Source organism: Gracilinanus agilis, chromosome 6 (assembly GCF_016433145.1).
Source record: "Gracilinanus agilis isolate LMUSP501 chromosome 6, AgileGrace, whole genome shotgun sequence".
Taxonomy (NCBI): domain Eukaryota; kingdom Metazoa; phylum Chordata; class Mammalia; order Didelphimorphia; family Didelphidae; genus Gracilinanus; species Gracilinanus agilis.
The window spans coordinates 166146243-166173839 of NC_058135.1; the positions used below are offsets into that span (position 1 = coordinate 166146243).

Consider the following 27597-nt stretch of genomic DNA (forward strand, 5'->3'; position numbering starts at 1 on the left):
GAATTGGACACTGAAAATAAAACTAAATTTAAAAAAAGATTAAGAAAGGCAGTTTCTTCAAACATTAGCTAGGAGATCATACATTTTTAAAAATATCAAAATTCATGTTGCTAAGCACTTAATTCAATAACTTTAATGAACAGAAATGGTGGGAAAAGAACAAAAAATCATACATTGCAGCATAAGCATATAACTATGAGTAACTGAAACCACAAAAAAGTTTCGTTATCTCAAAAGCTTTAAAAATTTATTCCATACAAAAGTTATCCCATACTTAAAAGTTATTCTATAGGATCACTGATTTAAAGCTATAACAAACCTAACAAACATATTTTACAGATGAGGAAACTGAGGGCCAAACAGTGATTTACCCACAGTAAGAGGAGGGACAGAATTCAAAACTAGGTCTTCTGTCTCCAAATCCAGGCCTTTTTCTAAGCACAGTAAGCTGGCCCTCTCTCTAAAGTTTTCCTCTTCTGTAAAGGAACTATTGAATCATTAATTTAATATCCTCCTCATTTTAGGGATCAAGAAACTAAAATCCCTTGAAGTTGAGGGACTTACCTAAAGTCCCAAAGGATAGAGAGAAATTATTCAGAGATTTTTAAATTTTTTGGATACAACTAATTAAGGTCAGAATATACTTTTTTTAAATGTCAATTTCAAATAGATTTTATTCTACAGGACAAAAATTACATTTCTATTTGTTTACAATACTGATAAAAGTGTAATATTGTTCATTTCTCTTTCTCTGCACACATTCAAGTACTCCAAAAGTCCAGATTTATACAGTAACTTAAATGTTACTTTTAAATTAACACTGACAGACACAAATTGAAGTTCTAATTTTTACAAAGCTGTGTGGAATGCTTTCTTCTAATGTGTTTAGCTGACCTCTTCCAGTGGCAGGTCCAGAAAAAGCATCTCCTGATGGGCACTCCATCCCCTGGAAACCCTCCTGGCCATGCTCTTTGTATTCTGGTACTGCTTGTAACAATAGGGTTATAGACCCTCTCGAATTCTTTCTGCTTATGTTCAAATTCTTCTTTCTTAGCAATCTGGTTCTTATCTAGGCAGTTGGTTATTTCATTTTATTTGTCAAGGATCTTCTTTTTGTCTTCCAATTTTGCCTTGGAGTTTTGTCATCTTCTACTGTAGCCTTCAATGGTGAAAGCATAAAATTCAAGAGTTCATGAAAAACACTTTTGCCTCTCAGCTTCTTATATTTGCTTCTTGGACCATATACTCAATGTCTTCTTTACTCAGATGACCTTTGTCATTGGTGATAATGATTTTATTCTCTTTGTCTCTTCTCTTATCTACAACAGAAATACTAAAGATGCCATTTTCATCAATATCAAAGGTTACCTTAAATCTGAGTAAACATCTGGGGATGCAGAAGGAGATAGTGGTTCTTTCACATAGAGCCAATATCAAAATATTGGCCTGGGCACTGGAAGAATACATTTTGCATGTTCACAAGCAGTACACCAATGGCAGAAATCCTCTTGTTCTCACTGATGGCCTTCACTTGAACTCGGCAATGAAAATGGTTGACCATATGGTTGTCAAAAGTCTTCCCCATCCAAGTGGGGATCTCAAGTATCTCCAGATTTCAAAGATGCCATCTTCGATGGTAAGAATGGAGCCATCTTAAGTGCAACTTCAAAGATCAACACGTTTTTTGAAACCAACCTTTTTGTATAAGCCATACACTATATAGCAACAGCAGTTTGATCATTGATGAATCAAAGAACACTGAAAGTAGCAATATTTCAAACATTTCTGTGGCCTGATGCTAGGAATCAATGAAGCAAGCTTGTTCTGTAACACTTTTGTTACAGAACAAAGTTTGTGACAGTCTTCCCAAGGTAAGCATCAGCAATTTCTTTCACCTTGATCAAGATCTGTCTTTCTGGATAGAAACTTTTGATTCCCCCCTTTGTGTCCCACTTGGGTCATAGCCTTGCCTGCATAATTCACTACTATGAAAGTCATTATGTACTATATTGTATGGTCATTATGTACTATACTGACATGCCAACCATTCAAAGGCTTTATTTAAAAAAATAGTAAAGTTGAACAAACCAAGCAAATGAAAATTCAGTCAGGCTAAGAATTTTAACCCTGCTCTAACCATTCATTTTGTAGTTACCAAAATTACATGTCAGATCCCATATCTATAACTTCGCATTAATACTAAATTTACTATTCTATTCTATAAAAAGCAGAAAGTGCTTTATATGATAAATTATTACTATATCATATTAATTATAATATATTAATTATATTTAGTTATATTAATATTATATTAATTACAATTATAAAATGCTACTTAAATGAGTAAACCAACAGAACCATTACCATCACTAAAGCATCAAGCAGCTTGTCTTTACAGAATGGCAAATGACTGCCTAAAGACTACTTATGGGTAATTAAATTCTAATTTTTCTCTATATATGTATTTAACATTACTCATTTATTAGAGACAATCTTGAGAAACTAAATAAACTGTAATACTTTCTCATTTCTCCATAATATCTCTTTACTCACACTGTGGCCTTATAGACACAGGAAGTGAAGACAAGTTAAATTTATTATGTTCAATGATTATTAAAAAGGAAACAATTCAGGAGTCAAAAAAATTAAATCCGAATTTATTTAGTTATCACATTTACCAGTGCAAATGTCAATTCCAAACAGAAATGATTCAAACAGGTTTTTTCATATTATTGAACTGATCTTAACCCATTTGCAGAACAAACTCCACTATTGCTGTTATTCTTAGTCATTTCTCATTTCATTTCAAACATTTCTTTTCAACAATAGTCAACATAATTTTGTGAAGAATCATAACTGAGTATTTCATTTTATACTAATAGTAAAGACCACTTAAAAATGTAACATACTCTATAATTTAGTAACATACTAACAGAAAAGTTTTAAAAATGAAGAGATAAGATTTTAAGTATTCCTTTCTAGTAAATCAAAGACCCCAAATAAAAATAATGGCTTATGGCTAAAAATTGTCACGTTTATTTTTAGCTATTAAACTTGGAAAACATAAAATAAGGACTATCAAATAAATATTGACTTCAATGTGTGTAACTTAATCAGTCCAAAGCAATATAAGTTGCTCACTTACCATAACTTTAAATGCCTACATTCAAAACACATTTGACAAGTTGGTAGTCCATAACTTTAAATGATCACTTCATTTATCTTAAATTATGTCTTTGTAACATACCTATCATGTCTACTTTTCTTTGCAGATAAATCATCTCCAGCAGCAGGTCTTCTCTTTTTCCTTGGTGGCATCACTTTGCTAACGCAGTCTGATGAACTGCAAGATCGAAGACTTCCTGAAAAAGGAATTGGGAACATAGGCAAAAAGTATAAAAGAGGTAGTTGCATAAAATAAAGACTCACTTCTAAAGAATTTGGCTTCTCAGTCAAAAGCCATTTACTAAGCCCCTACTATGTGCCAAATACAGGAGCTAAGCACTGTGATGACAAAAAAAGGTAAAAAACAGATAGTCCCTGCTCTACAGGAGCTCACAGTCTAGCAACATGCAAACAACCAAGGACAAACAAAACATATCAAAGATAAATTGGGGGAAGCCTCAGAGGGAAGGCACTAGCAGTAAAGCAGATCAGGAAAGACTTTTTGTAGAAAGCAGGAATTCAGTTGAAACTAGGAGGAAGCTAGAAAAGCTGGAAGATGGAGAGATGAGGAGGGAGAGAGGTCCAGGCAAGGGGACAGCCAGTGAGAATGTCAGGCAGGAAATGGCGTTATCCAATGCAAGCAAGAGCAAAGAGGTCAGTGTCACTTGGATCAGTCTGTGGAGGGGAACAAGGTGTAAGAAGACCAAAACAAGAGGACAAGACCAAGTCATGGAGGACTTTCAAAGTCAAATAGAAGATTTTATGTTTGCTCCTTGGAGGGAATGGGGGTGCCAACTGAAGTTGACTGAAGAAGATAGCATGGCCCAATCTGTGCTTCAGGAAGATCAATCTGACAGCTGAGTGGAGGATGGATCAGAACAGAGAGAGGTTTGAGGCAGGGAAACCCCTCCCAAGCAGGCAACTTCAATAGTGATGGGGGTCTGTACCAGGATGATGCAGTGTCAGAAGAGAGACAGGAGTGTACACAAGAGATGTTACAATGGTGGGAATGACAAGACTTTGCAGCTGACAGGGAGTCAACACAGCCTGGAGATTGGTGGGGAGGGAGGAGTCAACTTTGAAGACTAGCAAGTAGGCCAGTCTGGCTAGAAAATAAAGAGTATGTGAAAGGGAGTACCATAAAATAAATCAGGAAAAACAGGCCATACCCACATTATGAATGACTTAAAAATAAAAATTCCTCAGGTTGGGATTTAATCATGGATTAAAATAAGGTTATTAAAATGAAGGATATTCACATTAGTACTAAATTCAATTTTAATTCCACAAACATATTAAGTGCCAATCATGTACAAGGCACTGGGTTAGACCCTAGGTATTAATTTTTTGAGTAAGATATTCTTGGATTTGTGATTTCAAGAGTATGGGGAACTCTCAATGTGAAAATTCCCTTCCCTGGTAGAAATCGGAAAACCATCAGTAACTTGTAATCAAATAAAGTAACTTAGAGCATTAAAAGGCTAAGTGACTTAAGTGTGAACCACAGGCAGATCCTGGACTACAGGTCTTTTGACTTCAAGGCCAATTTCATTTATTTCCATTATGCTTTTACAACATAGGGCATATAAAACCAAAATTGGAAATGTGGCTATTAAGTTTCAGATCTCCCAATTCAAAGACATACTATTTTAAGTGTTCAAGAAGAGATACTTATAACAAAGCATTCAGTAAAGTCATCTAGAACTGTTTAACAACAACCACAAATGGAAGAAAATGCTAGAATGATATACCAAAACCATAAATAAAATGCTAAAATATGATATGTCAAAGAACAAGGAAAAATGGTTTTGCAGCCCAAATTAACTTATCCTATAAATTGAGGATAATTCTATAGGAATTTAGAAACTTAAAACTGGGTTTTTCAAGGTACAGCAAAACTGAGGAGACTGGTATTTAGTTATTCCAAGCAATAAAAACTCCAGGTACTTAGTTGATTTACTCTCTATATTTTGAAAAGGAAAAAATAAATATTATACAATATGGCATATAAGCAGCATAATAATAGAAGATAGAGAAAAAAGGCTCAGACAAGTCTCACCTATGAAACATAGTGGTCCTACCTATAATCCTGGACAAGTCACTTACCCTTTCAATGCTCAGGGCAGCTAAGATGAAGAGCCCCAATGAAAAGGTCAACCTGAATTGTGAGGGGGAGGTTTCTCACTCCAGATATCCCTATGCCAATGAAGTCAACGGGTCCAGGCCCTACCCCCTATCCCTTGACCTATAAAATTTGCCAGAGGGAAAAATAATTTTAATCATGGAAGTGAAAAATTCTATCATTAAAGAGAAAATGGTTGCAGAAAGGATTGAAAAATAAAACACAATAACTTACTATATATATAAGAACCATGCCTTTTAAAGCAAAGATTCATAGATTTAAAATGAGAAGTTGTATTAGAATTTATGCTGTAGTTGAAATCTTAAAAAAAGGCATCAGGAAAAAGACTTGGTTGAGACAAGCAAAAAAAAAAAAAAACCAAGCATTATGTTTAAAATGCACTATAAATTAAACAGTATCAATATTAAACATGTGTTCCAAATGATTAATGATTGTCCCAAAGAATAGGTTATAGAATATACCCCTCTAATAAGAATAGGAAAATATTTCCACTGTGAAACACTACATACCTGTCAGATTTGTTAATTAGCGTTGCTTAGTTATTTTTATTTAAAAAAGAGGGTTCAAAGGGGAGATGAATATCAGGAAATAATTGAGATATTTTTTAAAAGGCAGCAATAAGACTAAAAGTAAATATACATATACACACCAAATGACAGCATCCAAGTACTTACAAAAAAAACCTAGGATATTATAAGATTTAAACAGTAAGGCAGATGAAGGAGACTTCAACTTATCTCTTTCAGACCTACACAAATGAAAGAATAAGATAAACAAGAAAGGAATTAAGGATCTGAAGAGACTGTTAGAAAAAAAAAAAACCTGAAATGAAAAGACCCTTTGGCTAATCTTAAGAATTATGTCTATTATCTTGTGACAGCCTGTACTTTAAGAAAATCTAGCATATCAGGGCATAAAAAAACAAATGTAGAAAGGTAGAAATATTGTACACAAATTTTATAAACTATAATGCAATAAAGCACTGTAATAAAGGAAATATGAATAAAAACATTGATTTAGAGACTAAATAACCTCCTGAATGAGTCTGTCAAAAAATAAATCAAAGACACAATAAAGAAAATATTGAGGCTATAAATCAAAACTTACAGGATGCAACTAGAACAATTCTTAGAAGAAACTTTATATTGCTGAACACATTAAGAAAAAAATATTAAAGGATCCCAGTGATCACAGGAGAACTAAACATACATTTTTAAAAATGCACCGTAAGAGAACAGATACAGAAAGAAGCACAGACAAGCAGCCCAGTTTTTAAAAGTAATTGTGTATGTTTGTAAAATGCAATATGAAATGGAAATACTTTTAAATACAGTTCTGTGATGTTATGTATCTGGAAAAGGTGGTGTGTTGGTGTTTTTGTGTATGTGAAAACCAGCAAAAAAAAAAAAAGTCACACTCTAGGACATAGTTGGTGCAATGGAAAGTATACAGACTCAGATGACCAGAGTTCAAATGCTAACTCAGCTACTTAACTTCTTACACCTGTGGAAAATTACTTAATTCCTCTGGGCCTTAGTTTTGTCATCTGTAAAATAAGATTCTTTCCAAATTTAAATCTGATGCCGTAACAGAAAACTGACTAACAACCCTATTTACTCCATTGGTATCTGTGCAATGTCAAGAACCTAGAGCAACAGTCAGTCAGCTACCTTTTTGGCTGTGAGAGCTGTGGAAGAAGGAGGATGGAAGCTGAAGGTGCTGGAATATAGGGTGGGGCTGAAGGGCCCCCTGGAGCACATCCTGGGGCTCTGCCCTGAGTGGCTGGTTGGGAGGTGGAGCCAGATATGGCTCCAGAGCCATACGTTGCTGACCCCTGACCTAGAGGAAGACATCCAACAAAATGTGGGAGGAAACCTATGAAAGAATCAAGGAAAGATGTGGACAAGTACAGAAATTGAAGTTATGGAGAGGCGACATGCTATACCTTTCAGAGAAGAGATTTCCAATTTAAGTATAGTCTAGATCAGTGGTTCCCAAACTTTTTTGGCCTACTGCCCCCTTTCCAGAAAAAATATTACTTAGCCCCCTGGAAATTAATTATTTTTATTTTAATAGCAATTAATAGGAAAGATAAAGGCACCTGTGGCCATCACCGCTCCCTGGATGGCTGCAGCACCCACCAGGGGGCGGTAGCGCCCACTTTGAGAATCACTGGTCTAGACCAAAAGGCTTTCCTTGGTTATTCCTGTGTGGAAAATTTTGTATCATTCTCCCTTTCTTTCCAAAACCAGCATGGTACATAATAGGTGTGCTGGGTAATTCATTAAATGCCCCACATTAACTGCTCCATTGTAAAGAGAAATGAGATGAGATCAGAATTCATCCAAATATATCTCTGATAAAAAAATTATTACTGGGATTGACATATAAGTGCAATACCACTCTCAATAAATGAATAGTAAATTATCATCAATAAATGTCTGAATTCAGAATCTACAATCACACTTATATTTGGTTCTTGACATAATTATAGAATCAAGATGTCTATCTTGGTAGTAAATCTTAACCAGAAATAAATCTGATTGATTTAAAAATACAAGACTATAATGATAAATATCAGAATATTTTATTCTATGAAATAATACTGAGAAAATAAAGTGAACATGGTGAAAATTTCAGAGGTTCTCCTTAATTCTTAGTTATATGCACTTACATGTACTCCTCTACGTTAAAGTAGTAGGTAAAGGTACAACTATCTCCAGCAATGAGTATATATGGACATTGTTTTCATTTTCAATATAATAGTAAAATACTTTGTTATAAAAGAAGATTCACTGGGAGAGGATGGTGAAAGGGAAGCAAAGAGAGAGTTCAACTGGAAAATAAATATAAAAACAAAAGGCATCAATTTTAAAATATCTTAAAAAGTTAAAGGAAGATATTTGCCCTAAGAAATAAAATTTTTAATTAAAAAAATTCCTTCTTTAGTGCTATGATATTTATGTAATCCTCAGTAAAATGATGAAAACACTTCTTTACTAAAGAACAATATTAGTTCAGGGTCTTTCTCTTCTGGAAGTGGTCAGAGGTTTTAAAAAATAAAGACAAGCTTCAGAGTGCATTGACTTATTCACAAATCAAAAGGGTAAAATGGTACTATGATTATAGACTAACTTCTTTTCCAACTTTAATTCACTGAACATTCTGACATTTTTCAACAAATAACATACAATCTAGAAACTCAATTCATCATGAGGATCAAGCCACAGGCTTCTAAATATCCATCCAGCTTTACTGGAAAAGAGAATACAAAAGAACTTTGTCTAATTGGTCTAAGGATTCAATCGTGCTTTTTAAGTAATTTATTTTTTCAATCAAAAGTCTGTATTCTTACCCCAAGTCCTCTTTCCCCTCAATTGAGAACAAAAACAAAAAACAATATCCCTGTAGCAAGCATGTATAGTCTAGCAAAACAATTTCCACAATGGTCAGGTAAAAGAAAAGAAAATCTCATTCTGTGCAAGTAGCCTCTCTATCAGGAAGTGGGTAGTCTGTTTCAGCATTAGACCTCAGTAGTTTTTCATTGCACTAATCACAGTCCTTAATTTTTTCAGCATTTTTGTCTTTACCATACTGTTATCTAAATTGTTCTCCCAATTCTGTTCATTTCATTCAGACTCAGTTCATACACAAGTCTTCCCAAGTTTCTCTGAAATCAACGCCATCATTTCTTACAGCACAATAGTATATCATGTATTTACATACAATAATTTCTTCAGGCACTCCCCAACTGATGGGCACCCTGCCTCTGGTTCACAAAGAGAACTATATTTTTACACATCCTTAATTAAGGTTTATTTTGCAGAACTAATCCTTCCATCCTTCCCTCAATATATCCTCCCCTTTAATTCTCCTTTCCAACAATACCCAATTGTATATTCCCCCCCCCCCCTTTGGCCACTTCAGATGAAAGTTCAAATGTCAGCTGTTCTCCCCATCTCCTCATTGGTATATATAGATGCATTCTGATGAGATAGTTTTCCTTAAATTTCCTTTCCCTTCCTCCCTAATTTATTACAATTCTCATCTTTCCATTCTTCATTCAAGATCAGCAAGATATGGTATAAAACTACTCCCTGACCTTATCTAATTAGACTTTCTCTATGATCCCTGATGATAGCATTCAGATGGGAGAACTGTATTAACTCCCCATATTTGAATATAAACAGTTTATCCTTGCTTAGTCCTTTATCATTGTTTTTACCTTATTTTTTAATGTTTCTTTTTTTGTTTGTTTACCTTTTTATGTTTCTATTAACTTCTGTGTTTGAACTTCAAAGTTTCTATGTAGCTCTGGTCTTTTCATCAGTAATGTTTTGAAATTCCTCTGTTTCATCAAAAATCCATTTTTTCCCCCTGTAGCATTATACACAGTTTTGCTGGCTATCAGTCAGTCAATAAACATTTATTAAGCATACTTATTAGGCCAGGCCCTGTGCCTGCCTTTGCACTGGGGATACAAAGAAAGTTTAAAAGACAATTCCTGCTCTCAAGGAGCGTACATTCTAAGGGTACAAACTATAGGAAAATCAATCCTGTTTATTAATGCCAATACAACATTTTAGGAAATACTTCTTGACACTGATTCTTGAGATGGGATGAAACAGCATGAGGTATTTTAATGGATCCATACCTCAAAGTGTATATCCTTTCACAAGTACAGATCCCAAACTATCCACATCTTTCCATTCTATAAGATTCTTGATCATACTCTCCTAGTAATCTTAGCTACAAGAACTGCCCAACACCCTTTACTTCTAGGATTTTTAATATTCCAAGGATACCAGTACAAGCAATCAGGCTTTGTAGGTATACTCCCTACTGCTGCCACATGCCTAGCCCATGCCCATTTCCTAAATGATAACTTTATACCACTTAATATCACGGGTAATGAGAGGCAGCCTATTTTATACCTACCATACATTCTTAGTGCCCCTCAGATTTTAATTCTTAGAGATTGTGGAGTTATACTACTCATATAACGCCAATAGAAAAATACAAATCAAAGAGATTTGTGTCAGGAAACAGTTTTTGTGATCACTCAAAGTATTACTGTCCAAAACAAAGGGATAACCTAGTAGTGGAATCGTGTAATCAGAAAAAGTTGAGTTTAAAGCTGGCCTTACTAGCTATCTGTATGACTCTGGGCAAATCACTTCGCACCTGCTAGCCTCAGTCTCCTCAAGTATAAAATGGGGAGAATAGCATGTAATTTACTTTGTTTGTATTGAGAATCAAATGTAGTATTTGAATGACAGCATAGTTCCTGACATTTAGTAAACACTATATAAATGTTATTCCTTTCCTTTCCCAAACATAATCAAGACAACTCTGCACTTCTTGTTCAATTCTGAGCCCAGTTTACTGTCTATATCTGCAGACCATATCTAAAATATATGTAACATTTAATAAAATTTTTAATGGGACTGCCAGTCGAATTGTACATCATAGTCTAGACCAGAGGTGTCAAACATGCTGTCTGGTCCAAATCAGAGTAAAATATAATTTAACAAAATATTTAACAAGACAAAAATACAACAGACCACAGATAATGTTGGAATATGGTTTTCCAAGTCATTACTGCCCACAAGAATCCTTCGATATGAGTTTTAACAGCACTGGTCTAGACAATAGGCATTCCTCATTCACTTGGTTATTCCTGTGTGGACAATATAATTCAACCAACAAGCAATTTTATTGCTGAAAAGTTGTTCTCTTTTTAGTGGTCATCTCCTTTAGGGTCCCCCTTACCACTAATAACATGGCCAAGACAATCACAATCCAATGGAATCCAGGACCTCCCTTCTGCTCCCTTTAAAACAATGTTTTTGTCCCACTGAGGAAGCTCTGTAGTATTCTGCAGCTTGATGCTATTAGCACAACTGGCATCTGGAGCTATTAGCAAACTGGAGCAGCTGGAGGACACCCAGACATTTATACGTAATACCTCTTGCATTTGGACTCAGTGTCCATCATCCCTTCATGACAGCAGCAAATACTTTAGTAAGCATGTTTCTTCCTTCCAGTTTGTGGACTGCTTGATGCTTTTTTAAAATGAATTTTCTTCTTTTATCACCTTAACATCAACAAACATGAACATTTCAATATACAAAGAACAAAAAAGACGACAATATATGAAACTATGAACTTTTATTTGTAGTGTTTTAAGTATGTTAAATTTAACATGAGAGCAAGAAAACTATTGTTTTCGTGTCCCCTTCTGAATATTTTTCTGCTGTCCTACATATTTTTAAAAATAGACCATTACCACTTTTTGTTCTTTTATTCTATTGTTTTTTACTTATTCACCTCCTGCCAACTCCACCCACCACTCACACCCACCTCCTCTCCAAGCAGAACCTTGTGAAAAATTAGTATAAGCAATCAAAATAAATTCACACATTAGCTATGCTTGAAAATGTCTTACTCTGCAGTCTAATCTATCAATTCTCTGCCAAGGCCCCAGGAAACATGGTTCATTAGTCTTCTGAAGTCATGACTGATCATAGCAGGACTCATAGCTGTGAAGTCTTCCAAAGTTGTTTTCCTTTATATTACTGTAGTCAATGTATACACTGGACCTCTCTGGTCCTGCTCATTTCACTCTGCATCAGTTCATCAAGATCTTCTCCGCTTTCTCTAAATCCATCCTTATCATTCTTTGTAGTACAGTAATGTCCATTCACCATAATTTGTATAAACATTCCCACTGGGCATCCAATTTATTTTAAATTATTTGTTACCACAAAAAGTATTTTCATAAATATTTTTGTATCTGTAGATACCTTTCTTCTATCTTTAACATCTTTTAAAATATATAACTAGTAATACCGCAGGGTTGAAGGATATGCAGAGTTTAGTGACTTTGGTAATATAATATCAAATTATTTTCCAAAATTATTTATATAATTCTATGAGCCATGCATTAATATGTACACATGTCCTTCCACAACCTCTCCAACAATTCTCATTTTCCTTTATTGTCATCTTTGCCAATATGATGGGTCTGAGGTAGAATCTCAGAATGCTGTTAATTTGTTATTTCTATTATTAGTGATTTAAAGAATTTTTCCATAAAATTGTTGTGACAGGACCACTATTTACAAGGATACCAAATGCTCCTGCCATGTGAGTTAACATTAATTTTTTCCATAAAGGCCAATCTGATTGGTCCAGTGGACAAAGACAAAGGTGTATTTCCATTGTCCCAGCTTCCTGGTGCTGTGGTCATAATGTGGCTTCCTGGTGCCCTTTAAGCGTAAGGGTATAAAAAGGCCCACCAAAGTGGAAATGGGGCCCTAATTTAGATGTGGTGAATGTCACAATACCATGTGACCAAGCATATTTCCATAGGAAGGTGAAAGAAGATGCATCTAAACAAGCTAAGTGCTGTAATTTTCTTACTGAATATCCTTTCTATGCTAAGGCTAAGTAAATCTCCCATTGTTAACTACTGAATGACCTATGAATGTTTCATTTCACTCCAATATCAAATCTAAACTAAAAAGGTACTATCCTAAGTTAGGTCCACCCACTATAATTGTTGATTAGCTCACATTTCTTCTTCTGAAAACTGACTGACTATACCTTTAGAGCATTTACTCAGGGGAAGATAGTTCTTGTTCTTATGTATTTGTACCAATCCTTTAAAATCCTGGATTTAAGAAATTTGGTGTAATGATTTTTCCCCCTTTATTCTAAATGAATTTTTATCCATCAATGATAAACAATCAGTGGGAAAGGTTTCCAATTTAATACAATCAAAATTGTCACTTTTCCCCTCTATCATTTGTTTTTATCAGGAACTGTTACACATCCACAGCTATGAAATATATTTTCTTCCCTTCTCTTCTATTTTGTTTATGATGTGACCTTTTACATTGAGGTCAAGTACAAACTTGAAGCTTATTATGATATATGATATAAAATGTTGATCTCAACTTAATTTCTGCCAGAAAGCTTGAGAGAAGTTTTTGTGGAACAGGGAATCTTTAGCCCCTATTAAATGGATTCCTTGCACTGATCAAACAATATGTTACTATTCTGTTTTTTCTGTGGCTTATTCACTTCAACTGTTCTCCAATGATCTACACTCCTGTTTTTTTTTTAAACTAATTTCAAATAGTTTTTATGATTCCTGATTTGTAAGATATTTTGAGATACAATACTATGCAGCCTCTTTCCTTAATACTTTTTTATTTCCCTTGAGTCTTGACTTTTTTCACCTTCAAATGGACTTTTTATCTTCATTCTATATTTTGACTGATACCACACTAAATATGTAACATTAATTTAGGTAGCATTGCCATTTTTATTATAATAACCCTACCACAACCTATTAATCTTAATACTTATTTGAAATGGAATGGAATAAGTATTAATTAAGCACCTACTATGTACCAGGCACTCTGCTAAGTTATTATTTACTAATATTATTCTCATTTTATTTAAATATTCCTTTATTTCTGCAAAGAATATTATCTAAATCTATATTGGTAAGCAGAGCCTTGAATATATACATTCTAATCCTGAATATCTAATACATTTTAATAGTTTTTCTATCTCTGCTAAGTTCAATTGTGAATATACAAAAATTCTGATGGTTTTTATGAGTATATTTTTATATCCTGCTATTTGCCTGAATTTATTAATAGTTTCAAATAATTTTAGTTGAATATCAGGCTTCTCAAAGTAAACCATAATATTCGCAGCAGCAAAAAAAATGATTTTGTTTCTCTTATTCCTTTAATTCCTTTATCTCTTATTGTGATAACTATCAGTTCAAGAACTATATGAAAATAGTGGCGTTAATGTATATACTTATTTCCATATTTATCTTATTAGAAAACCTCTAGCAATTGATTACAGATTATTCTAGACCATGATTTGTATACTCTTATTCTGAAGCACACATTCCAATTAGGAAAAACTTTATGTTCCTTTCCCCTTATTTCTCATTTCTTTTTCTGGGTATGCCCCTTTCTCCACTTTCCTTTCTTGGCCCTCTTAAAACCAACAAGACAGAAGGAAAACTACCCTAACAGTTCCTACATTTGTCTTCCTTTACTACTTCTGTGAAGTTTAGAGACAACGTTTCTGTTATTGGAATGTAAGCATTTAATCATCATTTACGTCCTTTCAAATGTTCCAATGTAATTTACCTTGCTAGGTTTCTCTTGTTTACTGGGTTTGTATTTCAAAGATTTTACCAACCTCTATAAGTAAGTACTATAAACAAATCTAAGGGGTCCTTGAAATAATGGAACAACAAGAAGAAATTCTGGAATGGTTCAGTAGAAAAATTTTAAAAAAAGAATAAATGAGGATGGAAATTGGGACTGAAATTGAGGCACATGAATTCTCAAAGAAAAATCAAAAGCAACATTAATAAGCAACAAGAGTAAGGACAAGTTAGAATATATCATAATTGAAAACTAATGACTTGGTGGAGGAAAATCTGGCACAACAGATGAAAAAATAAGAATACTCTGGAAAAACACATAATTTTACAAGCCATAGCAGTTGTCACAGAAATAATTTAAGGCTAATTGGCCTCCAAGAAATACAAGATTAAATAAAAAGTCTGAATATAGCAGAAGATTAGGAGAAAAGTCCCAACTAATTCAAAGGCAAATTAACATAAGGAAATTTTTTAAAACTTCCCAGATGTATACAAAAGACAAAATACTTATCAATAAAAGTCCACAAAGTGCCAAATCAAAGAAACCATAACTTCAGTTAAATCTTACCATTTCAATGTCATACAACAAATATTAAACTAAGAAAAAAAAAGCCTGGGAAGATCAAGAATCAAGGAAAATCAATATGACTATAGCTAGGACTATTATTATTTATCTACAAAGAATCAAAGAAGCTGGAATATAACATTCTGAAAAGCAAAAGAAATGGGCTACAGTCAAGAACATTGTCAGACAAAGCTGATCAAAGCAAAAAGATGGACTTTCAGTAAAAAGTATGTAAGCCATTCCTCCCCCCAAAAAAGATAGGCCAGCTATTTGATATGAAAACATTAGGAAAAAAAGAAATCATATACTTTCCACAGCAGTCATTAGATTATTGTTCGTTCATCAGTCAGTCCAAATCTTCACAATCTCACAGATGGTTAGGAGAATTATTCGTAACCAAACAAGGAATATAATTATAAAAAATAATTCTAGACAAACAAAATTAACACCTAGTATAGGAAGGGAAATATCTCTAATATGGGGCTGGTATTCAAGATATATAAACAATTTACAAATATATAATGACCAAAATTTATTCCCTAACACTTAAGTGGTCAAAGAAAATGAACAAAGTAGTAAAAACAGAATAATCTAAATCACCAAGAAAAATGTATGTCAAAACAATCCTGAAATATTACCTTACACTGAAAACTGGCAAAGATGACACAAGATAGAAATAATCAATGTTGGAGGGGTTGTGGGAAGACAGGCACACTAGTAAATTTTTGTGGTGGAGCTATGAATCAGTAGAACCATTCTGAAGAGTAATTTGGAATTATGCAAATAAAATGAATAAACTGTCCATACCTTTTAACATGAGATTCCAATTCCACTACTAGGCTTACATCCTAAGGAGGTTATTCATAAGAAGACCATGCTCATATGTATTAAAATATTTATATCACTTTTTGTGATAACAAAGAATTGGGAATTAATATCCAATGGTCGAGGGGGAGAAGGGAGCACATGAATATGATAGAATCTGACAACCATAAAAAGAGGAATATGAAGAATACAGAAAAGCACAGAAAGATCTATATGAATCGATGCAACATGAAGTGAAGTCAAGAAGATAATATACATGACTACAATTATGTTTATAAACCAAAAGAAGCACACCTACAAAAAAAATTCAAAGTGAAAGCTACAAAATTATACAGAACAAGCATGACTCCAAAGAGAGATGAGAAGACACCAACACCACACCCATTTGCAAAGGTGAAAGGTCCATTAATGTATTGTATCTACACATAAGTTTTGCTAATTTTTTTCTTTTTCTTTAAAAAATATTATTTGTTATAAGGAATGGCTATCTCAGAGAAGGAAAAGATTTATAGAGGGAAATTTTGGTGATGTTAAAAAAAGACATAAAATGCATTCAAAAACCAAAAAATGAAAATGAAAACACTTCAAACAAGGAGAGAAAAAACAAAAAAATTAGTAAGTAGCATTAACAAGAAAAGACTAAGCAATCAATCAATTCCCTCATGCTTTAGAGCATGAGTCTATTATTTAAAAAATAAATATAACAGCTGAGCCTCAAAAAGAAGAAATTATTTACATCCTCAGCATAGCACCTGGCACACAATAAGTGTGAAGTTATTCAGCTGTAGAGAAAAGAAGCAAAAGATGAGAGCAGGAGGAAGGAATATTTGATGTGCTTCTGCCTGTTTCAGATTCAAAGAGAGAGCAAAAACCTGGTCTCTCTTAATTCACTTGGAACATTATAGGAATAGGTGCCAAGAGCAGTAGTGATCAGAGGGGATTCAGGACAAGAATCTCTTCTAGGAAAAATAATGACCAAAGAATGCCAAAGAGTATAATGAGGAGGGAACCTCAGGAAATTTCCTTCTCCAAATGTCCACAGCACATATATGGATATCTAAGATTGTCTAGTATCTAGGATAGACTACAGGGATAGGCAAACATTCATGGAATAGAACAGGTCCCTGTGACACAGAAAATAGGATATATCATATTAGATTGTCTCCTTCATGAATGAATATTGCTAGGTGAGAGGTTCATCAGAAAGCCACTCAAAAACAAAAAAAAAACTTAAGGAATAACAACAACAACAAAAAGACAGTGGTGAGATTAGCAATCTCACTAATAAATGAATGAGACCAAGAAAGCAAGCTCTTACAGATTTCCACTGATCACTGGAGGTCACAGAAGTCAGATATTCCAATGATGCAGTTGGTGATGCAGCTGTACTAACAGGATAGGCCAGTATTCACTAGTGCAGGCAAAGGCAATAGCAGAGAAGACAGGAGATAAATCCAGTCTAATTAACTAACCACAATCCTGATAGTTGAATAGGAAAGAAGAAAGGGCTCAGACCAAAGCTGTTTAGATCCAAAACTCCACAAGCCTTTTAAAAATCAAATACAGCTCTATTTGTTTTCTCTGAAGCCTGAATCTCCTGCTTACTTTACCTCTTATTTGAATTCTCATTGTTTTCCCAGGTGCCAAGGGTCAATCAGATAATATTCCTAACCCATAGGTCTGTCTCTTTTTCAACCAAATGGTTCCCTTAGTACTCCTGCCACTGCCAATACCATCAAAATCCAATCCAATGTAATTCTAGCTCCCACATACACACACCTTTTTGAAGCAACAAGTTTCTGGCCCACTGTCACATCTGGCTTCTGTGACCTCAGAGATAAGGAACAAGTGACCAATGGTAATATGTTTTTCAGATGAGTTTAAAATGAACATCCACTTGACCCCTTCATCTCTTTGCTCCCAAACAGAGCAACCTAAAATAAAGTCCTCCATATGTACCAATGCCTCCTGACCTGAACCTCTGTCACATAGCTGTTATGAGGAAAACACTTTGTAAACTTTAAAGCACTATAAATGTGAGCTATTAAGTACTATTACCTGGGAAGGGGAAAAAAAAAAAAGGAAGCAAGGCCCAGAATGTTGTTTTAAGAAAACTGCCACATTTCAATTAGAATATTCACCCAAAAGGTTAAATTGAGAGTCCAATTATAAAACTGGCATCTAAAAATAGAAGGATTGGTTAATATGCTCTTGCCAGATAAAATAGAAGAAACAAGCTAAATATATCTAGTCAATAATTGTTGAGGAACAACCAGAATCTGCCTAGATTTTTGTATCTCTTTCTCTTCAGATAGGAAAAAAGTCTTGATTGACTTACTTTCACCACGTAATTGGCATTGTAGTTGTTAGTCCTTCAAAAATCCTAACTGCAATTTTTAGCAATGACCTTGGTACAATAGATTGGGTACTATATCTAAGCTACATGTTTGTTTTTTAATTTACATGATATTTCAGAATAGTGAATATAATAAAAAAGACATTCTTTAGTTGTTACACTTTTCGTAACTAAATTTCCAAAAAGGCAGATTACCTCTATCAACAGACTTTTTATGATCTATTGGTGAAGGCTCAAGGGTTCCACAAACTTAACAAAAAATAAATCAACCTAGTGTAATTTTAAAAGATACTATAGAAGAATGTAGGATTAAAATGAAGTTTTTTTAATGTTTTTATCACTTGCCTTATAAAACATATCACAGTAAGGAAACAGTAAGCTATGGGTCTTAGTCACTAAATGCAATATTCCAACTCTAGCTCCTACTGTCATTGGTCTCCAACATTCCCCTTTCTGCATTCCTAAGCAATAAGTATGAGTATTACCCCTTTATTACTAAGAAATTCAGAGAATTTTTATTCAAAATTCAAATTTTTATCCTACTATTTCAGGGACAATTTCAGTGCTGAAAAGCCATCAGTAAATTCCTAACATGGTACAGAACTATTCACTGAAAATCTTCAAAGAAAATTGACATTTTGGAGAATATTGTGATCAGTTTTTTAATGGAGAAATCTATACATTTTCAAATTAATATTGTGCAACAAGAATCGAGAATTTCTTATCTTGCCTATTGCAAATAATGACAAAATGTAAAAAGATCAATCAACGCAACTATTTAAATTCAACTTTCAAACAATAAAGGTCCTTAAAATTATTTTTTTGTAAATAAAATGTTCACAAAATATTTTAATAGAAGAAATTTACCTTAAAACCACTATGAAAATATCTAATCCTACTAAATACATCCATAATGTTGAGTAGCACTTCCTTAATGCTACTAAACTAGGACACCAGAATAGACTTCCTGTTGGGAAAGTCTCTTCAGCTTATGAGAAATGAAAATATTAACAAGTTGCAAATAGTGTTTCCCACTACACATAATATAAACATGTATGCTTTTTCTCATTACTTTATTGTAATTTTCCAGAAGGAAGCTTAAATATTCAAAAGTATGGTTATTACACAGTATGATGTAGTAGATAAAGAAGCCAATCTCAAAGTCAAGAAGACTTGGGTTCAAGTCCTGCCTCTGATACATCTTGGCCATGTGACCTTGAGCAAGCCATGGAACTTCTTGGGGGGGGGTCCCCCAGACAATTTTCAGAGTATAATCTGCAGAAGGTGCTGATCTGCGTTGGCAGAGGAAGTTCCTCGCCGGGAGCTCCCTACACCAATGAAATCACAAGTCTTGACCCCAAAATTTAGTTTTTATATATACCTGTCTGGTGGTCGTCTTGCCCAACGTCTTCTGTTAAATTCTGCAAGAAATAGTTTTGCTATTATCAATAAGTCACATATTAAGTTTTTTAGTTCAACATTTTAAAAAAACATCTAAATATATTTTAATTGACTTTCATCATCCTCCCAAAACTCTTGTATAAATAGTTAATTTTGCTTTTATTATATTTACTTACCAGCTTATTAAGGGTGTGATAAATCTTGTGAATATTTGCCAGTGTTGAGAGATGAGAATTCAACTGAAAGTCTTTAAAAGAAACAAAAATCAGTTTCATTTATTTCCCATGCCCCAAAATAAGGCTGTGTAACTTCTGATGTCAGCCTAAATGAAAATTCTGATACTATCTAAATACTGACTTATGAAACACAACATACAGCCATACTGATTCCTAGAAATCAAATAATTCTCAACTTAGTGTTAATACCTAAATCCTAAGAGCTTATCTCAAAGCTAATGTAGTTTCTATATGAATCCTATTAAGTTTAAAATAAAACTATAGTTGAGTGGCAAAATCATGTCAGTCATGCAACTAAAGTTAAAGTACATTAAGCTTAGCCAGGAAAAAAGCCTCAAAAGTTAAAAATGAAGGTCCTACACAGCAAAGCATACATTTGTTCTCTTTCTCTCCCCGACAACCATTAACATATTAGGTATTCAAACACCAAACAGGAAGACAGTGGAAACAGTAGTAATTATGGTTTTCTTAAGTGTAAAAGCTTATGGTAGTAGTGGTTGTTTATTAAACAAACATACACAGGTGGATTGCATGCACCAAAATGCATTTCTAACCAGAAATGTTATAAAGCCTTATTATTATGCCAGCACCTTGTTAATTTCTAGTGATATAGTGTGAGTCTGGAGTCCTAAAACATTATAGTTATTCCCTATATCTAAAAATATGCTCAAAAACACAGTGCTTAATACCTTAGCAGAAATAGAAGGGACAACTACAATTTTACATTCATAAAGAACTATATGAAAAGCACACTCAATTTGGATTTAAATTCAGGATGTGCAACTTGCTCCTTTTGTAACCTCAGACAAATGAGGTCTCATAGCCTCCTTATCTATAAAAATGAGGGAGAGGGGGAGAATGAATAAGCTCTAAGTTCTCTTCCTAGAATGTTTTGGGCCTATTTATAAATACTGACTACATAAATCCTCCTAACTAATAAATCCTATGTCCTTCTGTCCAAGAAAAGTCCTTGAAAAGGCATATACTACTTTAGTTCTCTAAATCAAATGTTCTTCACCTTTATATGTTATGGACAAAACTCCTTTGGCAGTCTAGTAAAGCCTATAGACCCTTACTCAGAATAATGTGTGTATATGCATAAAATATATGGCATTACAAAGGAAACAAATTATATTGAAATAATTTTCAAAAAAAAATTTTAAGTTTACAGATCCCAGGTGAAGAACTTAAGTTCCAAATGACATTAATCTAATCAAAAACACTGTGTGCTTAAAAAAGCAGAGACTCCCTACCATATTGGATATTTTTATGTGGTACATGTGTCCAATGCAAATGAGTTTCAACTACAGCAGACATACTTCAGTCAAAGGAACAATAAGCTTTTACTAAGTATCTGCTAAATGCCAAGCACTGTGCTAGGTCTTGGGAACACAAATACAATAATTTAAACACATCTATATGTACAGGACTAAGATCCTTCTGTAATTCTGGGTATAACTGTTAACCCAGAAATTAGACTAAAAAAGGAAAAACATGAAAATAACTCCCCTTTTCCCCCTCCCTCTGTGTAGAACTTTATTCACAAAAATCATGAGAAATCTTTAGAGCATGTATGGACAATTAAGTCAGTCAACAGGATAGGGCAGCGATTCTCAAAGTGGGTGCTACCACCCCCTCATGGGTGCTGCAACAATCCAGGGAGGCGGTGATGGCCACGGGTGCATTTATCTTTCCTATTAATTGCTATTAAATTTTTAAAAAAATTAATTTCCAGGGGGCTAAGTAATATTTTTTCTGGAAAGGGGGCAGTAGGCCAAAAAAATTTGGGAACCACTGGGCTAGACTATAGCTGCTAGAAAAAGGAAAAGAAACTTAATGGGAAAGAATCAACATAATCACATATTAATTGTCTGCCTGTCTATCCCAACCCTGTTGTTTTTGTTGTTACTGTTTTTAATTAATACATTTTGTTTTGATTCATGTTTCTTTTACCAAAAAAACCCATGCCAATCTTCATTTTAAAATGCTAATACTCAAAAAAAAAATTAAGCAAAACCACCTGGAATAACTGCTGACAGTTATTTTTGACATTCCATTTTTTGTAGTTTACCAGTTGAGAGGAATAATATATGCTTTAACTTTAATAATATAGAACCAAAGTCAACCATTATACTTCACCTGAGTTTTGTTATTTTTAACGTGGTCTTGATTTATTTTTAGTTAACATTTATTTTTAATTCTGCTTTCTTCACTCTGCATCAGTTCAAACAAACCTTTCCATGTTTCTCTAAATTCTTCAATTTCCTCATTCTTTCTAACAGAGTCACACATAATCCATTCAGTCATTCCCCTATAACTGAGTTCATAATGTGTTTCCAGCTTTTTTTGTTATCACTGAATTAACAGCATCTTTTATTAGTCACTGATTAGAAACTATAGTTGGTGTACATAAATATAACATGCATTACTATTTTCAATAATGGCTTAGTCACACATATTCCCAAACCAAAGCCAATCTACATGAATTAGCTTCCACTTGTTCCTAGTTTAAGGGTATGATTGTTCCTTTAAGAATGAATACATATAAAATAGATTAGATTCATCTTTATGCTGCCAACTGGGTGCTACTTAAAATTGCGGGAAGTCAATCAATCAACAAGTATTAAGGGCCTACAACATGCCAGACCCCTCTAGGCATTAGAGATTACCCCCAAAAAATAAAAAAAAGGAAAAGGTGTAAAATATGACAATCCCTGTTCTTAAGGAGATTATAATTCTATTGGAGGAAACAACATGTAAGTATATAAGATAAGAAGGAGAGAAGGCACCCACCACTGGGGAGAAGAGCAAGGAAAGTCTTTGCAAAACAGGTTCGTGAACTGAGATTTAAAGGAAGTGAGAGATCCCATGAGGCCTGAATGGAGCTAGAATAAAAGTGGAAAGAAGAGATATGAAGAACAGTCAGAAGGCCAGGTTAGGGAGACGACAGAGGATGGGAATGGGGGAAGGGTGGATAGTAAATAATGATGCTGGAAAGGAAGGGTGAGGTTAGGTCGGGAGCCTAACAGAGGAGAGTCAGTGATACAGTGCTAATTTAAAGAAAGATACATAATCACAATTGTACTAGGAAAAACCACTTTGGAAGCTCTGTGTAGGATTAGAATGGGAAGAAACTTGAGACAAGGAGACCAATTAATAGTAGTCTGTAGCAACTGTCCTAAGCAAAAAATAAGAGCCTGAACTACAGTCCTATCTGTGAGCAGAGAAAAAGACAAATTTAAGAAATATTGTAAAGGCAGAACCCATAAATTCTGGTAAATGACTGGATATGTAGGATGAAGGAGACAGAATGGTGCTACTATCAACAGAAATAAGGAAGCTTGATAGAATGGTGATTTGGGGGAAAAGATGAGTTGTTTTAGATAAGATAAATTTATGGTGTCTATAAGACAGTTTGAACTAGGAAGCTGGTGAGGCAAGACAAGTTCAGAACTGACTTTAGGGCTAGATATATAAATTGTTAGAATGATCTGCACAGAGATAATAATCAAATCCAAGGAACAAATGAGGTCACCAAGAAAAAGAATACATGAAAAGAAGAAGGTCCAGAAAACAATTTTTCACCCACTAGCCAGAGGGATCATGGAAGAAATTTCTACAATTTCCTGTAGCAAAGGAGTCCAGACAAGTCATTTGCCCAAGGTCACACAGCAAATAACAGACCGAGACTCTAAAAAGGTTAGATTTAGATTTGTTGTTCAGTAGTACAGTCTTGTCCAACACTTCATGACCCCATTTAGGTTTTTCTTGGCAAGACACTAGCTGGAGTAGCTGGCCATTTCTTCTCGGCTTATTTTACAGGTAAGGAAACTAAAGCAAATAGAGTTAAGTGACAAATCTAAGGCCACATTTGAACTCAATTCTTCCTGATTTCAGGTCTGGCACTCTATCCACGGCACCATCCAGCTGTTGGTGATACAATCAATCAACTAGCATTAATTAAGAACCTAAGCAAGAGGTCTTGATTGGGGGCAAGTTCAATTCACAAGGCATATCTATGTGACTTGGTTGCAAGTAGGCAAAAGAACCAGGAGCCAGAATCCACAGGGGACTTTTGAGTGACAAGACAGAAAGTACATAATGGTCCTGAAAAAGACTACCCCCAAATCTTGGTGGGCAGGGTCTCATACTAATGCTTCCCACCTTAGATACCATAAGCAGAGCAGCCCAATCAGCAGCAACAAAACCATGTTTTAAACTTCAACAATCCCAAGAATCACAATCTGAAAGAAAAACAAAATTCAAAAAAATCTTTCTCTATGAAGCAAAGAAAGGACTAGTCAGAATAACTTATGTAAGTAGATTAAACTAAAATAGAAAGGTCTAAACACCAAGTATCTGAAAGGATCTAATATGCCCAACAATACCTTTGATGAAAACAGTCTAGACATGGGAAGATAAGGTACCAAGGAATCTTTTAATACCTTGCCAGATAAAACTTGCATTTTTAAATGGAAACCCATAGGAAGATGAGTTCAATACAGAGAATTCGATTCAAACAGTTAGGCTATGAAATCCTTGTTCTAGTGAAGTAATTTCTTCATTTCTCTTCTAATCGAAGATCTTGTACCTTATTACCCTGAACCACTATCTCAGGCCAAGCTAAGGGGGGACTGCGGGGATGTCAAACTATGGTAGGGTGAACAAATTAACTTCTCCAATATTTTCCATGACATGCTTTCCAGGATACAGACTCAGTAATTTATTTTATGAACAAGTATTATTTTGCTTCATAGAAACTTGCAGCTTCAAGCAGTATCCTTCCAAAGTTCAAGAAATGTAACTGAAATAAAAATGCTTAAATGTAACAAAGATATCCAGAGTAGTCTAAAACTTTTGGACCACATCAGTAAAGCTTTCATCCCCTCACTATAATCTCCGAGTATAGAAAGTTTATTATCTCTCCCCTATTATTAGTTATTCTGAGTTAATATTTCACATGTAGACTCCCAAAGGAAAAAACATTTAAGTTTTTCTTATGAGATCAAAGATTCCTCAATCAAAAGAATATTCCAAGGCTAGTTTCCTGGCACTTGCCAGATACTGGGCATGTATCCTGTTAAGTGTAAACTGTTTGTTACTTTTTGCATTCACTCTCAAAGACCAGATAGAAAGGTACAGTCTCTCCCTCTTTGTCCTGTAATAATTTAATAGATAATCATCCATCTGAACCCTGATAGCTCTATAACTATAGCTAAGGCTGTCCATGATCCCCCTTTTAGATAGCCTTGCGTATATCACGGAATATTTCACTCAAATACTCTTATTCCTCTCAACCAGTTACTGAATACTGAGACACTTCTGGAATTTGGCAACATCTCAAAGTCTATGGTAAGTACCCAAACCTATCATTTCTAGTCAGCTGTAAAGATTATCTTTTGGGCCCAAGTCTTGTGCATGGGGTTTGCTCTTCCATCCCCCACCTTCACCCCAACCCAGCCTTGTGTAGACACAGGGTATCCATATAATCTCTGACTTGGAAAGGAATTTCCTGACAAATGTATTAATTTAAATGGGTAGGAGAAACTGACAGAGTTCTCATTCTCATTTTCAAATTCTTCCAACTCAGGAACTCTCAGTATTATAGCTGAAGTGAGGGGCTCTAATGTAAAGAGGAAGTGCGTCCCCGAGTACAGATGTGTCCCATCACGGAAGAGGAAAATAATGGATTAAAGCAAAGATTTTTTTAATATGTACTACACAATTTCAAGGATAGCTAGTCTATCAATTTTTGACATGACAGCAAACAAAAATGAAAGTAGAAATAAATTCATAGTGATTATACCAAATTTTAAAATTGCAATATTATTCACTACTTATAGCAAATAGCAGGGCTTGAAATGTCAGATTTTGTGAAAGTGAAGATGTAGAAGAGCAAATAAATTCAAGTTAATTACTATAATAGCAGGAATAAATAAATTTGTATGTTCTCCTATTTATGTTTCAAATCTAAATGCTAATCTGAATAACTGATATTGTCTAATCAGAGATTTCCTTAAATATAAACTGAGTAACTGAGTTGGCTTCCTCTTCCAAAATAAAGAATTCTAAAATGCAAATTCTACTTCACTTATAATAAATAGTCACAGAAGAGGGGCAGTTGGGTGGTTCAGTGGATTGAGAGCCAGGCCCAGAGACAGGAGGTCCTAGGTTCAAATTTGACCTCAGACACTTCCTAGCTGTGTGACCCTGGGCAAGTCACTTAACCCCCACTGCCTACCCTTTTGTCATTCTTCTGCCTTTGAACCAGTACATAGCATTGATTCTAAGACAGAGGGTAAGGGTTTAAAATAAATAATAAATAGTCCCAGATTACTAGTAAGAAAGGAAAAATCTTTGGTTACCAAATAAATTGTTTGTATAAAGGATAAACAAAAGATAATTCAATAAATCAACAAATATTTTAGTGAGCTCCTAATTTCCTAATTGTTCTTCCCAGCTCACTTTGCTACAAAGAAAATTGTAACCATTTGAATTTTAAAGTTACCTATATAAATGTGTGCATACAAATATGTATATATATATATATAAATATTATAAAAATATTCCAGGAAGTAAGGAAAGGAATAAGCATATATATAGGACCTATACATGCCAGGCACTGTGCTAAGAAGCATTTTACAAATATTACTTCTGATCCTCAAAACAACCCTGTAAGGTAGGTATTATGATTATCTCAATTTTATAATTGTGGAAACTGAGGCAGACAGGAAGACTTGCCCAGGATCATGTATGTAGTATGTATTTTAACTCAAGTCTTCCTAACTTGAGGCCCAGAATATTCTCCATCATGGTATCTGCCTCTAGAATGCAAATTCTGGGAGGGCAAGGTCTGTTGGATTTTTGCCTTTTTATTCCCATCCTTTGAGGATTAACACTTTGTTTGCATTCAAATATACCAGCTACTTTGTAAATTTGATTATTATAGAATTAGTGCTGGAAAGAACTCTAACCACCTAACATTCAACCCTGAAATCTCTGAAAACTACAAAGGTGCCTTGTCTTATCTTATTCACTCACAAAGCTAATCTGCACCAGAGTTTAATATAAGAAGACTTTGCTCTTTTTGTTTTTAATAAACCACTTATTATGTAATTGAAACAACTTTTGATAACACTTCCACACATTACTAGAGGAGGATAAAGGCCCTATGCAGTAGAATTTAATCACAAACTGTACTATGAATCAGTAATCATCAAAACTATTTGGTACTGGTTAAAAAACAGAAGTTATCAGTAGAAAATTTAAGGTACACAAGACCAAGAAGCAACAAAACACTGATAAACCTAGGGAATCCGACTCCTGGGGCTTAAATTGGATTTATCCTTCAGCAAAAACTGCCAGAAAAATTGGAAGGCAACTTAACAGAAATTGAGTTTAGAACAAAATCTCACACAGTCTACCAAAATAAGGTCCAAATGGATATATGATCTGAAGGTAATATAATAATTTTTAAAAGAGGAATAGGAAAGGAAAGGACTTTTCACAACTATGTTGAGGGTGGTTGTTGTTTTTTTGAACTAAACAAGGAACAGAAGGGTCTCAAATAAAGTGGACTATTCTGATGACATATAATTAAAGTTTTTGCACAGACAAAAATAATGCATTTAAAGTTAGAGGAGAACCACTTAACTGAGGGAAAACTTTTGCGTCAAATTTTTCTGATAAGTGTCTATTTTAAGA

The 27597-nt window shown here is 34.2% G+C and overlaps 1 protein-coding gene across 2 annotated transcripts in view; it reads right to left on the reverse strand.

Moving 5' to 3' along the window:
* DCUN1D4 (defective in cullin neddylation 1 domain containing 4) overlaps nt 1–3333 on the reverse strand; it is a 50476-nt gene extending 47143 nt beyond the window's left edge. For both annotated transcript variants that reach the window (XM_044680785.1, XM_044680784.1), the window contains exon 1: nt 3248–3333. In XM_044680785.1, coding sequence (XP_044536720.1) covers nt 3248–3318 — 71 coding nt within the window. In that variant the 5' untranslated portion in view covers nt 3319–3333. The remainder of the gene's footprint in view (nt 1–3247) is intronic.
* Between the last annotated feature and the right edge of the window lie 24264 nt (nt 3334–27597).